General features: G+C 43.2%; 1 protein-coding gene across 1 annotated transcript in view; it reads right to left on the reverse strand.

Moving 5' to 3' along the window:
- RAPGEFL1 (Rap guanine nucleotide exchange factor like 1) overlaps positions 1–15482 on the reverse strand; it is an 81750-nt gene that overhangs the window by 12525 nt on the left and 53743 nt on the right. Inside the window, exons 9-12 of the mRNA XM_040434581.1 lie at positions 8731–8909; positions 7867–7957; positions 5285–5335; positions 4114–4201 (exon numbers count right to left, since the gene is read on the reverse strand). Of these exons, the coding sequence (XP_040290515.1) occupies positions 4114–4201; positions 5285–5335; positions 7867–7957; positions 8731–8909 (409 nt within the window). The remainder of the gene's footprint in view (positions 1–4113; positions 4202–5284; positions 5336–7866; positions 7958–8730; positions 8910–15482) is intronic.

A 15482-nucleotide genomic window follows, 5' to 3' on the forward strand; every position in this document is an offset into this window, starting at 1 on the left:
CAGACCTCTTCATACGAGCAGTTATGTCTTTATATGGATCCCCAGGAGCAAGGGTAAGAGTTAATGGTACAGGGTCGGAGTCCTTTACCATTACAAATGGGACACGACAGGGCTGCCCCTTGTCGCCATCCCTCTTCATACTTGTAATGGAAACACTGTTACAAGCATTCAGAGATGATCCACGTATAAGGGGTCTGCAAATTGGTAAAACTGAATAAATGTGCTGCATTTGCAGACAACCTTGTGCTTCTGATAACAAATCCCACGAAGGCCTTCCCACATGTCTTAGACACCTTCTCTGAATTTGGCAACCTGTCCAATTTTAAAATTAACTACACTAAGTCGGAGACAATGGGGTTTAACCTCTCGACCCAAACGATCCACTTATTAAAAGACAACTTTCCCTTTAAATGGAATCCTACCTCTCTCCCATATCTGGGAATGACTCTCCCCAATAACCCCTTCCTTCTATATAAACTAAATTACCCCACATTAGTGAAAAAAATTCAGGAGCAACTGAGTTCACTGGCTCTACCATGGCTATCTTGGATAGGTAGAAAGAACCTCATACAAACTTATATCATGCCCAAAATCACGTACCTGCTACAAATGGTACCTATATTTCTTCCAAAATCCTTTTTTAAAACAGTCAGGCAAATCCTTACGACCTTCCTATGGAGAGGCAAGAAACCTAGGATTTCTTTCCTCAATCTTGCAAGGAGCAGAGCTCACGGAGGCTTTGGCCTGCCGGATGTAGAGCACTATTACAAAGCGATCCAGTTGAAAAGGTGGTTACAGCTGTGCATACCAAGATATAAGATACTGGGTTCTGACATTGAGACAGATCTACTGTCAGATGCTCAATCGGCGGGTCTGTGGGGACTGAGTACTGTCTCTCCCATTCCACAGAACCTCACAAGAAGTATCTACCAAACCATAAGGTCATTGCACACAACAGTCGGAATATTCTCCTCCCCCCCCCTAAGGACCTACCTGAGAAATTAATTCCCTATCTATTAAACACACACACCCATGAATTACCACATTTTTGGAAAGGCTTGAAAGATGTTTCGATCTCTTCCCTGTTACAGGAGATCGGTCCAGCTGATAATATCCCAAACTATTGTTCTCAAGCCATTCCCGTTAGTAATTTTATAGCAAACCAGGAACTACAGAGTTCCCTCAGGACCTTACTGTCTAACATTAAGGTACAAGCAGACCCCAAGTGGTTTGAGAGGTTAACCATGTTTGAATCTTGCCTGAAACATTGCATATCTACCCTATACAGAGCTTTGATCACCCCCATAGACCCAGGGATCCCTTCCTATATCAGGTTATGGGAAAAGGATCTTAATATTTCTTTCTCTGCCCAGGAGATCGCACGCATTCATCGGAACTCTCATGGATTTTCGAGATGTGCGCAAATCCAGGAGCACTCATATAAGAAAGTAACGAGGTGGTACAATGACCCGCAGAAACTATTTGTAATGGGCCTCTCTCAGTCAGATGTGTGCTGGAGATGCTCAGACCACACTGGTTCCCTGGGTCACATCTTTTGGTCATGCCCCCAGATTCGACAGTTCTGGGACCTAATTGAAAGGGAAATTAATAAGATCTGCCATTCTGATTTGGTTTTCTCTCCTCAATCAATACTCCTTTGGCTTCCATCCAATAAGTGGTACCCCTCTTCTAAAGATCTAGCTACTTTACTGATCCAGGCGGCGAGACTGTTAATCCCACTTCAATGGCTTAGCCAATCACCCCCAACGATGGAACAATGGCTCTCAAAAGTAGATCAAATATTCTTAATGGAGGAATTAGTCAGTTGGTCAAATAGATCTCACGACAAATTTACTAAGCTATGGAAACCTTGGATGGAATATAGGAAGTTCCCCCAGTCTACTCTAGTCCAACCCAATGATTCCTAGATATTTATGTGATCCCGAGATAAGCATTGTCATTAACTACTCAGAAAACAGAGTATCTTTATGGAAAGCCCAATAATGCACCAGGTTGTTACCCTGTTCAATATGTTTGACTGAACAAAGTTTATTTCTCATGTTCTAGCTGCCCTAGGGATGGGTGTACTAGATTTGCTTCAACCAGTGTAATCCATTAGGATTGTCTTCATATTACCAGATATCGCAATACATAAATGTGACTTTCAATTGTAGTCCTGTTTAGTAGTACTGCAGTGGATTGCTTCATCATTGGCGATTTCAACTGTACCCCCATCCTTTCCTCTACCCCCTTCTTTCCTCACCCAACCCCCCCCCCCCCCCCCCCCATGTCCCTTCCCTTTTTCTTTCTCCGGTTTCCCTATTTCTAAAAGATGCTGTCTATGTCTCAACATGTACTTTGAATCTCTTCTGTTCATTTATGAAAATAAAAAGAGATTTTTCAAAAAAAAAAAGTGCCTTGACTGACCCAGGAAGAAGTACAGCGGCGTCTTAATATAGGCAAATCTCCAGGACCGGATAGAATACACCCCTGTCTCCTAAGAGAATTAAGTAATGTCATAGCCAGACCCTTATTTCTGATATTTAGGAACTCTGACAGGGAGTGTTCCACAGGATTGGCGCATAGCAAATGCGGTGTCAATATTCAAAAAGGGTCCAAAAACAGAGTCCGGAAACTATAGGCCGGTAAGTTTAACATCTGTTGTGGGTAAACTGTTTGAAGGTTTTCTAAGAAATGCTATCTTGGAGTACCTCGATGAAAATAAGCAAATAACGCCATATCAGCATGGCTTCATGAGGGATCGGTCATGTCAAGCTAATTTAATCAGTTTCTATGAGGAGGTAAGTTCTAGACTTGACAGCGGTGAATCAATGGATGTCGTATATCTGGACTTCTCCAAAGCATTTGACACAGTACCACATAAAAGGTTAGTATATAAAATGAGAATGCTCAGACTGGGAGAAAATGTCTGTATGTGGGTAAGTAACTGGCTCAGTAATAGAAAACAGGGTGGTTATTAATGGTACACACTCATATTTTGTGTCATTGTCAGTAGTGGAGTACCTCAGGGGTCAGAGCTGGAGAGGGTTCAGAGGAGGGCAACTAAAGTCATAACTGGAATAGGTGCACTACAGTACCCAGAAAGATTATCAAAATTAGGGTTATTCACTTTAGAAAAAAGACGACTGAGGGGAGATCTAATAACTATGTATAAATATATCAGTGGTCAGTACAGAGATCTCTCCCATCATCTATTTATCCCCAGAACTGTGACTGTGACGAGGGGACATCCTCTGCGTCTGGAGGAAAGAAGGTTTGTACACAAACATAGAAGAGTATTCTTTACGGTAAAAGCAGTGAGACTATGGAACTCTCTGCCTGAGGAGGTGGTGATGGTGAGTACAATAAAGGAATTCAAGAGGGGCCTGGATGTATTTCTGGAGCGTAATAATATTACAGGCTATAGCTACTAGAGAGGGGTCGTTTATCCAGGGAGTTATTCCGATTGCCTGATTGGAGTCGGGGAGGAATTGTTTTTCCCCTTAAGTGGGGAAAATTGGCTTCTACCTCACAGGGTTTTTTCTTTAACTAGAACAAAGATTGTGAGCCAGGCCCTCTCATTCAACATCACTGTCTCACCTCACAAATGCTGTTCTGGATGAATGGGCATAAAAGTCCCACAAACACTGCAATATCTTGTGAAAAGCCTTCCCGGAAGAATTGAAGCTGTTTTCGCTTCATAGGGTGCCTTTATAGTTAGAGCGGGATGTAAATTTTCCTTTAGGTGTCCCAATACTTTTACCCATATAGTGTAACTTTAGCTAATGGAAAGGGAGAGTTGGGCAATAATTACAGATCACACAGAGAACAAGCACCAGTTTCTGTTGCAGAAAGAACTGCTGTGTAATTGATCATTTTCTACAGCAGTTGCACAGTGCTAGTTGAATTTTTTTTAAGGGAGACCTGGTGGTCCTCAGAATCTGAGAGCCACACTTGATAGGCTGTAGCACAAATTAAAAGCACAGAACCAAAAGATCTACTGAAAGGCTAAAGCACAAAGTAAAATTACAGAGCCATAAGATATACAGAATTATCAGGAGAAGAAAGTTGAGGGAATAAGCTTAATCATATGTGGCATTAATATCTGCTTACCTTTCAAGATCAAGGGAATAAATGGGATTACTGGGGGTCGCATACGGGACACCATTTCCCGATATGACTTGTGATTCCTGCAGGGATCCTAAGGAAAGAAGGTAACAATATTATTAGAATACAGAATATGGCTCAATGAATGTTAGTTTAAGAACATTCTGGTGCACCTGATAGCCTGTGTCACACTAGCCTGTGAGTCGGACCTTAGCACCTATCAGACAGTGTTCACACACTATAGGTAGGTTTAGCGGTCCTGCGCCAACTGAGATACCTTGACGGGGTGTGCGGTCTCAGATATGTTCTTGAACGGAATATATTGGCTAAAGTCTAATTTTAACATCTAGCATGAGGGTTTAGCCTTGTATTTTCATTTGCATATACAATGATCCCTCAAGATACAATGGCCTCAGGATACAATATTTTCAACATACAATGGTCTGTTCTGACCCATCATAAGGTGAAACTAGACTCAACATACAATGCCACAGACTCAGATGCAACCAATCAAGGCCACTTCTCTGGTAAATAGCTGTATCAGTTGCTAGTTAGCAGCTATTCCTGACTGTTATATGTAAGGACTTGTTTTATCTGTCTTAGTTATCTGCTTATTTTTCTTAAATTTCCATTTTCTCTTATCTTAGATGACATTTTGGGGCTTTGGAACCGATTACTCAACTTACAATGGTTTCAACATACAATGGTCGTCTTGGAACCAATTAATATTGTATCTTGAAGGACCTCTGTATTGTAGTGCACCTTTGCAGTGAACATTATGTTTACCCTAAAGAGGTTTAGCACAATTTACGGGAATGAACGACCATTGAAATAAATGGCCAAAAGGCTCAAACCGCTGGTTACTTATGCCTAATGTGAGTTATACATTTCTCTGTATTCCTGTATATAAAAAAAAAAATAACACACAAAAAGAGTACCATAGAAACTTTGGGAATCATCACTTCTAACACTGTCTGCTCCAGCACTGGCAGCAATCGTGTCTAAAGCATGCACTGCCAGCACTGCTGTAATATAGAGGTGGAGAGATAATGGAATGAAGGGTCTTAAATTGTCAGTTTAAAAAAACTACACTACACCAATTGAAGCACTAAACAAATGCAAAAAAAAAAGGAGAGGGGAAATGACCACTATAGACTTTATTAACATTATAACTCACCGTTAAGTTTTCAAACTTTCTAAAGAGATTCTTAAACTTTCCAGGTAATTTCTAGAAAAGAGAATGGATTTGTTGACACATTTATCATACAGCATTATTAAGGGTTGCTCACGTAATACAAAAGGAAATGTGTTTGCAGTCTCATTTGTATGTAGCTGAAATACTTGTGCTTATTGAACCTCATAATAGGAATCAAGAGGACTATATTATCTTTTTTTACTTTGGTATTATAATTAGCTATATTGCTCTCATTGGTAGGTAATCTCTTATCTTCATGGAATTGTCTGCTTGGGAGCATAACTAATAGGTAAAAGGGCTACAAAAACTTGTTCTAAGGCCTCTTGCCACGAACGTAAGGGTTCCGTGCCCGTGCTGCGGACCGCATACGGTGGTTCCACAATACACGGGTCACCAACCGTGTGCATTCCGCATCACGGATGCGGACCCATTCACTTGAATGGGTCCGCAAATCCGGAGATGCGGTGCGGAACGGAGTCATGGAACCCCACGGAAGTACTACGGAGTGCTTCTGTGGTGTTCCTTTCCGTGCTTCCGTTCCGCAAAAAGAAATAACTTGTTTTATCTTTTTGCGGAACGGACGGATCGCGGACCCCATTCAATTGAATGGGTCTGCGATCCGCATGCGGCTTCTCCACGGTCGGTGCCCGTGGATTGTGGACTGCACGGAACCCTTACGTTCGTGGGCAAGAGGCCTAAGGCTGGTTTTCTGGTGCAATTTTTGCAGGTGAGATTGTATCTGTCCATTATACTTACTCTCTCTTTATGATACACATCTGGTTTTGGCTTCCACAGTCAGGAACAGATCATAAACAGAGGGCAGGTATAAAGGAAAGACAGGGTCTTCTCCTTGGTTTGAATCCACTCCTGGCTTTTGCATGAAAAAAGCCTGAACATGGAACCCCAACGTTAGTATATTAGACTCTCCTGGGGAGGTGGCCACTTCAGTTAAAGTGTCATGCAGGAAAGCAGTTGTTTGGATCAAGTGAGTGATAACAATATTTGAGTATTAGGTAGCCATGTCCATGTGTGTCTCTGCAGACAAGAGAGTCTCTGCCTTGGAGAGTCCAATATGCCCAGGACAAGGTCAACAGTATTCTGAAGGACATTATGCCTTGTATATAAGGCCCATGCATATTCTAAAGGAGATTCTGAAAAGTCCTATTTAAATTCCATAATGACCAAAACCAAAATGTAGTCATGTGAACTACCATATTTTTCGTTTTATAAGACATACCTGATGATAAGACGCACCTAGGTTTTTGAGGAGGAAAATAAGAAAAAAATATTTTGAACCAAAAGGTGTGCTTTTGGTAGGTTTTGGTGGTCTGTGGATGACACTGATGGGGGATCTGTGGATAACACTGATGGGGGATCTGTGGATGACACTGATGGGGGATCTGCGGATGACACTGATGGGGGATCTGCGGATGACACTCATGGGGGATCTGCGGATGACACTCATGGGGGATCTGCGGATGACACTCATGGGGGATCTGCGGATGACACTTATGTCATCCACAGATCCCCATAAGTGTCATCTACAGATCCCCCATCAGATGCATCAGTGTGGAGGGAGGAGGCAGAGACACTCATGGCGGGGCCCGGTGCAGTGACTCTACTCTAATAAACCAGGTCCCGCAACTGTTAAATACATTCAATCCGATCTATATCTAAATATATACAGCACTGTTCGGTACTTACTGTAGTATCGTAAGTATAGCATTAAGACGGTGCAGACCGGCAGCTCCCTCGGTCATGCGCCGCCTGCCCCGCCTGCCGCAGATCCCTCCCCATGTGCCGCCTGCCCGCTTATCTCACTTTATGTATGAACAGGCAGGCGGCGCATGACCGAGGGAGCTGCGGCAAGAGGAGCAGGCGGCGCATGACCGAGGGAGCTGCGGCAGGTGGCGCATGACCGAGGGAGCTGCTGGTCTGTGCCGTCTTAATGCTATACTTACGGTACTACAGTAAGTACCGAACAGTGCGATATACATTTAGATATAGATCGGATTTAATGTATTTAACAGTTGCGGGGCCCGGTGTATTAGAGTAGAGTCACTGCACCGGCCCCGCTATGAGTGTCCCCGCCTCCTCCCTCCACACTGATACTTTGCTGGCCGCGCTGAGCAGCATAGCGGCCAGCGAAATATCCGCTTTATAAGACGCACGGCCATTTCCCCCCCCACTTTTGGGGGGGGGGGAAAGTGCGTCTTATAAAGCGAAAAATACGGTATATCAATTCTACACTTTAATGTTCCTCATAGTGATCTTTTATGAGATGTGAACTGGAATACCCTGTTTTACATTATAAATACAACCAAGAAACATATGACAGATACCACAGAATGATGGCCCATAATAGTATACTTTGCCTCAATAGTTCATTTTGATATAAGTGATTGAGTGTTGCCCTTTTTGGTGTGACCTCGGTACCTCTTCTATGGTGAGTGAGTGTTTTTATTGTATTGTGTTTACCATACACCTACTAAAGTACATCTAGTTTTTTCAGTGAATGTATAGTGTTTGTCATACGTCTTTCGAGGGTACAGAGCTCATCTTACCTCCCAGGTAACACGAAGGCGGCTCACGGCACCATTATCCAAACCCATCACTATTGCAAAAAAGGATAGGAGGTCCTGATTCTGTTTACAACTGCGGAGAGTCCAAGTTAGAAAGAGATAATGAAAAGTGGTGGCCAGAAAAACAGGGGGTAATTTATCATGAGGGTAAAATTTGAAGTCAGTTTTGCTTGAGTCTGCATTGGAGTACTTTATGCCGCATTTATCAAATGTCCCATGTTACTTGATAAATTCGGCTTATCCTTAGACCTAACTTGAAGAAGCTACTCCAGTTGTCATACTCCACCCTCCTCCTGGAGTGAGCTTGCGACTTAAAAAAAAAAAGTCTCAGTGATAAATCTGGAGTAAACCTCATAACTTAGCTAACCACACACACACACTTTTCCACCCATAGTGGTGTAAAAATGAAAAAAGTCGCTTAAATTTTATGCAAGTGAGTACAAAAAGTTGCAAAAGTCCTATTTTTGCGACTTTTTGATGCCAGAATTCTGGAGTGAAGATATGATAAATCAGTGTGACCATACAGAACGTTCACTGGAAAGAAGGCACAACCTGCTATACAGTGGCACCCTGCCACAGGTCTTGAGGTGGAATAAAGTGTCATGGCAATGACGGTGTAATTCAATACTTCCTTTCTGCAGTGAATATAGCAGTGTACTGTCATCACACATGGTGGAACACTGGTAAGGTGGTGGACCTGGGTATGCTGGAGTCTAAAAGCATCCAGCGGCAATTACAGGTATTCGGTAGGACAACAAAATATATACAGATATAATGTTCAGGTAGAATGGGGAAAGAATTCAGACAAGTGGAGGATGCAATCATGTAGAAGAGCAAAACACTTACATGGCTGCTGTTTTTATGAATTTCTTGAGGAGCTGAGTGCGTCTCGCTGGTGCCTCACATAGAAGGGTTTGAGTACTGACCCAGTGCTGTACCTCGCTACATCGTTGCAAAAGAAGCTCCAGATTCGCTGTCTCCCTGCGTCCTCGCTCAACATGGAATACATAATCTACAAACTCCAGCTGTAGAGACATAAGGACATTTCATAATGAGCCTTCTACTATTTAAAAGGGTCATCCAGGATTTTACTAGTGATGGTTTATACTCTGGATACGGCATCAAAGTCGAATCAACGGGGTCCAATACCCTATACTCCTGATGATCAGCTGTTCTGCAGTAGTATTTGTGCTGGACAGAACAACAGAACTACACAGCTCCATCTACTTCAGGCGGAGCAGCTCTGCAGTAACCAGCCCCATCCACTACACAATGGACAGAGCTGTGTAGTGCCAGCGCTGGAGTTACACTGACACAGCTGATTGGCGGAGGTGCAGGTTTTTGGAACCACATCGAGTGTAGGCCATTACTTGTAAAACACTTTTTAAAGGTTATGTATACATTTGCCAAAATTGTTTTCATAATCTCAGTGCTGCTAAAATACACATGTAAGAAAATTAAGCAAATTTGCAAATAGCCCTGATTTAAAAATGTCAGAACTTTTTGTCCTATGTGGACCTATGCATCTCCATGGTATCAGACTACAAACAAAACCTGTGTACGGTGGCGGATGGGGATCTTAACCACTTAAGGACCACAGGTTTATACCCCCCTAAAGACCAGGCCCTTTTTTACAAATCGGCACTACACTACTTTCACCGTTTATTGCTCGGTCATGCAACTTACCACCCAAATGAATTTTACCTCCTTTTCTTCTCCCTAATAGAGCTTTCATTTGGTGGTATTTCATTGCTGCTGACATTTTTACTTTTTTTGTTATTAATCGAAATTTAACGATTTTTTTGCAAAAAAATGACATTTTTCACTTTCAGTTGTAAAATTTTGCAAAAAAAACGAGATCCATATAGAAATTTTGCTCTAAATTTATAGTTCTACATGTCTTTGATAAAAAAAAAATGTTTGGGTAAAAAAAAAAAATGGTTTGGGTAAAAGTTATAGCGTTTACAAACTATGGTACAAAAATGTGAATTTCCGCTTTTTGAAGCAGCTCTGACTTTCTGAGCACCTGTCATGTTTCCTGAGGTTCTACAATGGCCAGACAGTACAAACACCCCACAAATGACCCCATTTCGGAAAGGACACACCCTAAGGTATTCGCTGATGGGCATAGTGAGTTCATAGAACTTTTTATTTTTTGTCACAAGTTAGCGGAAAATGATGATTTTTTTTTTTTTTTTTTCTTACAAAGTCTCATATTCCACTAACTTGTGACAAAAAATAAAAACTTCTATGAACTCACTATGCCCATCACGAAATACCTTGGGGTCTCTTCTTTCCAAAATGGGGTCACTTGTGGGGTAGTTATACTGCCCTGGCATTCTAGGGGCCCAAATGTGTGGTAAGGAGTTTGAAATCAAATTCTGTAAAAAATGACCAGTGAAATCCGAAAGGTGCTCTTTGGAATGTGGGCCCCTTTGCCCACCTAGGCTGCAAAAAAGTGTCACACATCTGGTATCTACGTACTCAGGAGAAGTTGAGGAATGTGTTTTGGGGTGTCATTTTACATATACCCATGCTGGGTGAGATAAATATCTTGGTCAAATGCCAACTTTGTATAAAAAAATGGGAAAAGTTGTCTTTTGCCAAGATATTTCTCTCACCCAGCATGGGTATATGTAAAATGACACCCCAAAACACATTCCCCACCTTCTCCTGAGTACGGCAATACCAGATGTGTGACACTTTTTTGCAGCCTAGGTGGGCAAAGGGGCCCATATTCCAAAGAGCACCTTTCGGATTTCACAGGTCATTTTTTACAGAATTTGATTTCAAACTCCTTACCACACATTCGGGCCCCTAGAATGCCAGGGCAGTATAACTACCCCACAAGTGACCCCATTTTGGAAAGAAGACACCCCAAGGTATTCCGTGAGGGGCATGGCAAGTTTCTAGAATTTTTTATTTTTTGTCACAAGTTAGTGGAAAATGATGATTTTTTTTTTGATTTTTTTTTTTCATACAAAGTCTCATATTCCACTAACTTGTGACAAAAAATAAAAACTTCCATGAACTCACTATGCCCATCAGCGAATACCTTGGGGTCTCTTCTTTCCAAAATGGGGTCACTTGTGGGGTAGTTATACTGCCCTGGCATTCTAGGGGCCCGAATGTGTGGTAAGGAGTTTGAAATCAAATTCTGTAAAAAATGACCTGTGAAATCCGAAAGGTGCTCTTTGGAATATGGGCCCCTTTGCCCACCTAGGCTGCAAAAAAGTGTCACACATCTGGTATCTCTGTATTCAGGAGAAGTTGAGGAATGTGTTTTGGGGTGTCTTTTTACATATACCCATGCTGGGTGAGATAAATATCTTGGTCAAATGCCAACTTTGTATAAAAAAATGGGAAAAGTTGTCTTTTGCCAAGATATTTCTCTCACCCAGCAGGGGTATATGTAAAATGACACCCCAAAACACATTCCCCACCTTCTCCTGAGTACGGGGATACCAGATGTGTGACACTTTTTTGCAGCCTAGGTGGGCAAAGGGGCCCATATTCCAAAGAGCACCTTTCGGATTTCACAGGTCATTTTTTACAGAATTTGATTTCAAACTCCTTACCACACATTCGGGCCCCTAGAATGCCAGGGCAGTATAACTACCCCACAAGTGACCCCATTTTGGAAAGAAGAGACCCCAAGGTATTCGCTGATGGGCATAGTGAGTTCATGGAAGTTTTTATTTTTTGTCACAAGTTAGTGGAATATGAGACTTTGTATGAAAAAAAAAAAAAAAAAAATCAGCATTTTCCACTAACTTGTGACAAAAAATAAAAAATTCTAGGAACTTGCCATGCCCCTCACGGAATACCTTGGGGTGTCTTCTTTCCAAAATGGGGTCACTTGTGGGGTAGTTATACTGCCCTGGCATTTTCCAGGGGCCCTAATGTGTGGTAAGTAGGTAAATGACCTGTGAAATCCTAAAGGTGCTCTTTGGAATATGGGCCCCTTTGCCCACCTAGGCTGCAAAAAAGTGTCACACATGTGGTATCGCCGTATTCAGGAGAAGTTGGGGAATGTGTTTTGGGGTGTCATTTTACATATACCCTTGCTGGGTGAGAGAAATATCTTGGCAAAAGACAACTTTTCCCATTTTTTTATACAAAGTTGGCATTTGACCAAGATATTTCTCTCACCCAGCATGGGTATATGTAAAATGACACCCCAAAACACATTCCCCAACTTCTCCTGAGTACGGCGATACCAGATGTGTGACACTTTATTGCAGCCTAGATGCGCAAAGGTGCCCAAATTCCTTTTAGGAGGGCATTTTTAGACATTTGGATACCAGACTTCTTCTCACGCTTTGGGGCCCCTAGAATGCCAGGGCAGTATAAATACCCCACATGTGAACCCATTTTGGAAAGAAGACACCCCAAGGTATTCAATGAGGGGCATGGCGAGTTCATAGAAATTTTTTTTTTTTGGCACAAGTTAGCGGAAATTGATATTTTTAATTTTTTTCTCACAAAGTCTCCCGTTCCGCTAACTTGGGACAAAAATTTCAATCTTTCATGGACTCAATATGCCCCTCACGGAATACCTGGGGGTGTCTTCTTTCCGAAATGGGGTCACATGTGGGGTATTTATACTGCCCTGGCATTCTAGGGGCCCTAAAGCGTGAGAAGAAGTCTGGAATATAAATGTCTAAAGATTTTTACGCATTTGGTTTCCGTGAGGGGTATGGTGAGTTCATGTGAGATTTTATTTTTTGACACAAGTTAGTGGAATATGAGACTTTGTAAGAAAAAAAAAAATAATTCCGCTAACTTGGGCCAAAAAAATGTCTGAATGGAGCCTTACAGGGGGGGGGGATCAATGACAGAGGGGTGATCAATGACAGGGGGGGTGATCAATGACAGGGGGGGTGATCGATGACAGGGGGGTGATCAGGGAGTCTATATGGGGTGATAACCACAGTCATTGATCACGCCCGTGTAAGGCTTCATTCAGACGTCCGTATGCGTTTTGCGGATCCGATCCATCTATCAGTGCATCCGTAAAAATCATGCGGACATCTGAATGGAGCTTTACAGGGGGGTAATCAATGACAGGGGGGTGATCAGGGAGTCTATATGGGGTGATCACCACAGTCATTGATCATGCCCCTGTAAGGCTTCATTCAGACGTCCGGATGCGTTTTGCGGATCCGATCCATCTATCAGTGGATCCGTAAAAATCATGCGGACGTCTGAATGGAGCTTTACAGGGGGGTAATCAATGACAGGGGGGTAATCAATGACAGGGGGGTGATCAGGGAGTCTATATGGGGTGATCACCACAGTCATTGATCACGCCCCTGTAAGGCTTCATTCAGACGTCCGGATGCGTTTTGCGGATCCGATCCATCTATCAGTGGATCCGTAAAAATCATGCGGACATCTGAATGGAGCTTTACAGGGGGGTGATCAATGACAGGGGTGTAATCAATGACAGGGGGGTGATCAGGGAGTCTATATGGGGTGATAACCACAGTCATTGATCACGCCCCTGTAAGGCTTCATTCAGACGTCCGGATGCGTTTTGCGGATCCGATCCATCTATCAGTGCATCCGTAAAAATCATGCGGACATCTGAATGGAGCTTTACAGGGGGTAATCAATGACAGGGGGGTGATCACCACAGTCATTGATCATGCCCCTGTAAGGCTTCATTCAGACGTCCGGATGCGTTTTGCGGATCCGATCCATCTATCAGTGCATCCGTAAAAATCATGCGGACATCTGAATGGAGCTTTACAGGGGGGTAATCAATGACAGGGGGGTGATCACCACAGTCATTGATCATGCCCCTGTAAGGCTTCATTCAGACGTCCGGATGCGTTTTGCGGATCCGATCCATTTATCAGTGCATCCGTAAAAATCATGCGGACATCTGAATGGAGCTTTACAGGGGGGTGATCAGGGAGTCTATATGGGGTGATCACCACAGTCATTGATCATGCCCCTGTAAGGCTTCATTCAGACGTCCGGATGCGTTTTGCGGATCCGATCCATCTATCAGTGGATCCGTAAAAATCATGCGGACGTCTGAATGGAGCTTTACAGGGGGGTGATCAATGACAGGGGGGTGATCAATGACAGGGGGGTGATCAGGGAGTCTATATGGGGTGATCAGGGGTGATCAGGGGCTAATAAGGGGTTAATAAGTGACGGGGGGGGGGGGTGTAGTGTAGTGTAGTGGTGCTTGGTGCTACTTTACTGAGCTACCTGTGTCCTCTGGTGGTCGATCCAAACAAAGGGGACCACCAGAGGACCAGGTAGCAGGTATATTAGATGCTGTTATCAAAACAGCGTCTAATATACCTGTTAGGGGTTAAAAAAAACACATCTCCAGCCTGCCAGCGAACGATCGCCGCTGGCAGGCTGGAGATCAACTCTCTTACCTTCCGTTCCTGTGAGCGCGCGCCTGTGTGCGCGCGTTCACAGGAAATCTCGGCTCACGCGAGATGACGCCTATTGGCGTTAGCGTAGCCTGGGGGAGCCGCCGCAATGACGCCTTTCGGCGTTACAGTTGCGGGAAGTGGTTAAAGTGGCCCTGGAAAAACATCCAAAAGTGGCCCCATGTTGTAGGCGGATCCAAATTGACAAAAGGCAGGGCTAACAAAAGTAGGAGGGCCAGTAATATTGTAGTGCAGCACAAAATACTTCTGAGAGCATCAGATCATTATAGAACACCAGGACGAGGAGACAGAAGCATTCAAATAGCGTGCTCTCTTTCCCCGCTGCAGGAGATGGAATCGAGACTGGCCCATAGACTTTTTATTGTCTCCTGCAGTGAGGAGAGAGAGTGTGCTATGTGAGTGCTTCTCTCTACTCATTTTACCGATCAGTGGGGGTCTCACAACTCAGACCCCCACGATCAAAACCTTTGATATGTTGCTATGACTGTGCTCTTTAGAGACTTTGGGGCACATTTATTAAGACCAGCGTTTAAGAAGCCGGTCTTAATAAAGCCCCATCGCCGGTGGTGGATTGCCGAAGTTATGAAGAGGCGCTGGCCTCTTTATAACTTTGGTGTATTCAGCGCCGCTTCTAAATGTAAGACAGCTTCTGAGCTGTCTTTCATTTAGACCTTTTTGTACACCTGAAACAGGTGTAGAAAATGGTAAATGAGATGGACCTGGCGGCCTGTCCTCATCCTCGCCCACCTTTTTAGACCTGACGTGAGCGGGTCGAAGTTGCAGATTGTGACTAATTTAGGCGTATTTCAGCTATAGATGTGAAGTCTAAATTCAGCTTTAGATGTGAATGGAGAAGAAAACATACATTAACATCAGTACAAGTGGAGTTACTAATGTTGGTGAGAAGTTTTTCTTTAAGTACCAATATATGGAAGAGTGACTGGTGGCATGGAGTCTCATTGAAACAGACATATATTGATGCAGCAAGGTGGTAGCTGGGTACATGGTAATGTCACATCTTTTTTTTCTTGACTTCAATGGGCAGCATTACCAGCAGGATCTTTTAGCTCATACTCGCGCTTTGTCAACATTTTTTTTTTATTTTGTTGCAAAGTGAAATAACTGCAGTACTTCTTGCTGTGAAACAATATGGTGTCTGACTGAATAATTTTCTAACCT

Source organism: Bufo bufo, chromosome 6, assembly GCF_905171765.1.
Source record: "Bufo bufo chromosome 6, aBufBuf1.1, whole genome shotgun sequence".
Taxonomy (NCBI): Eukaryota; Metazoa; Chordata; class Amphibia; order Anura; family Bufonidae; genus Bufo; species Bufo bufo.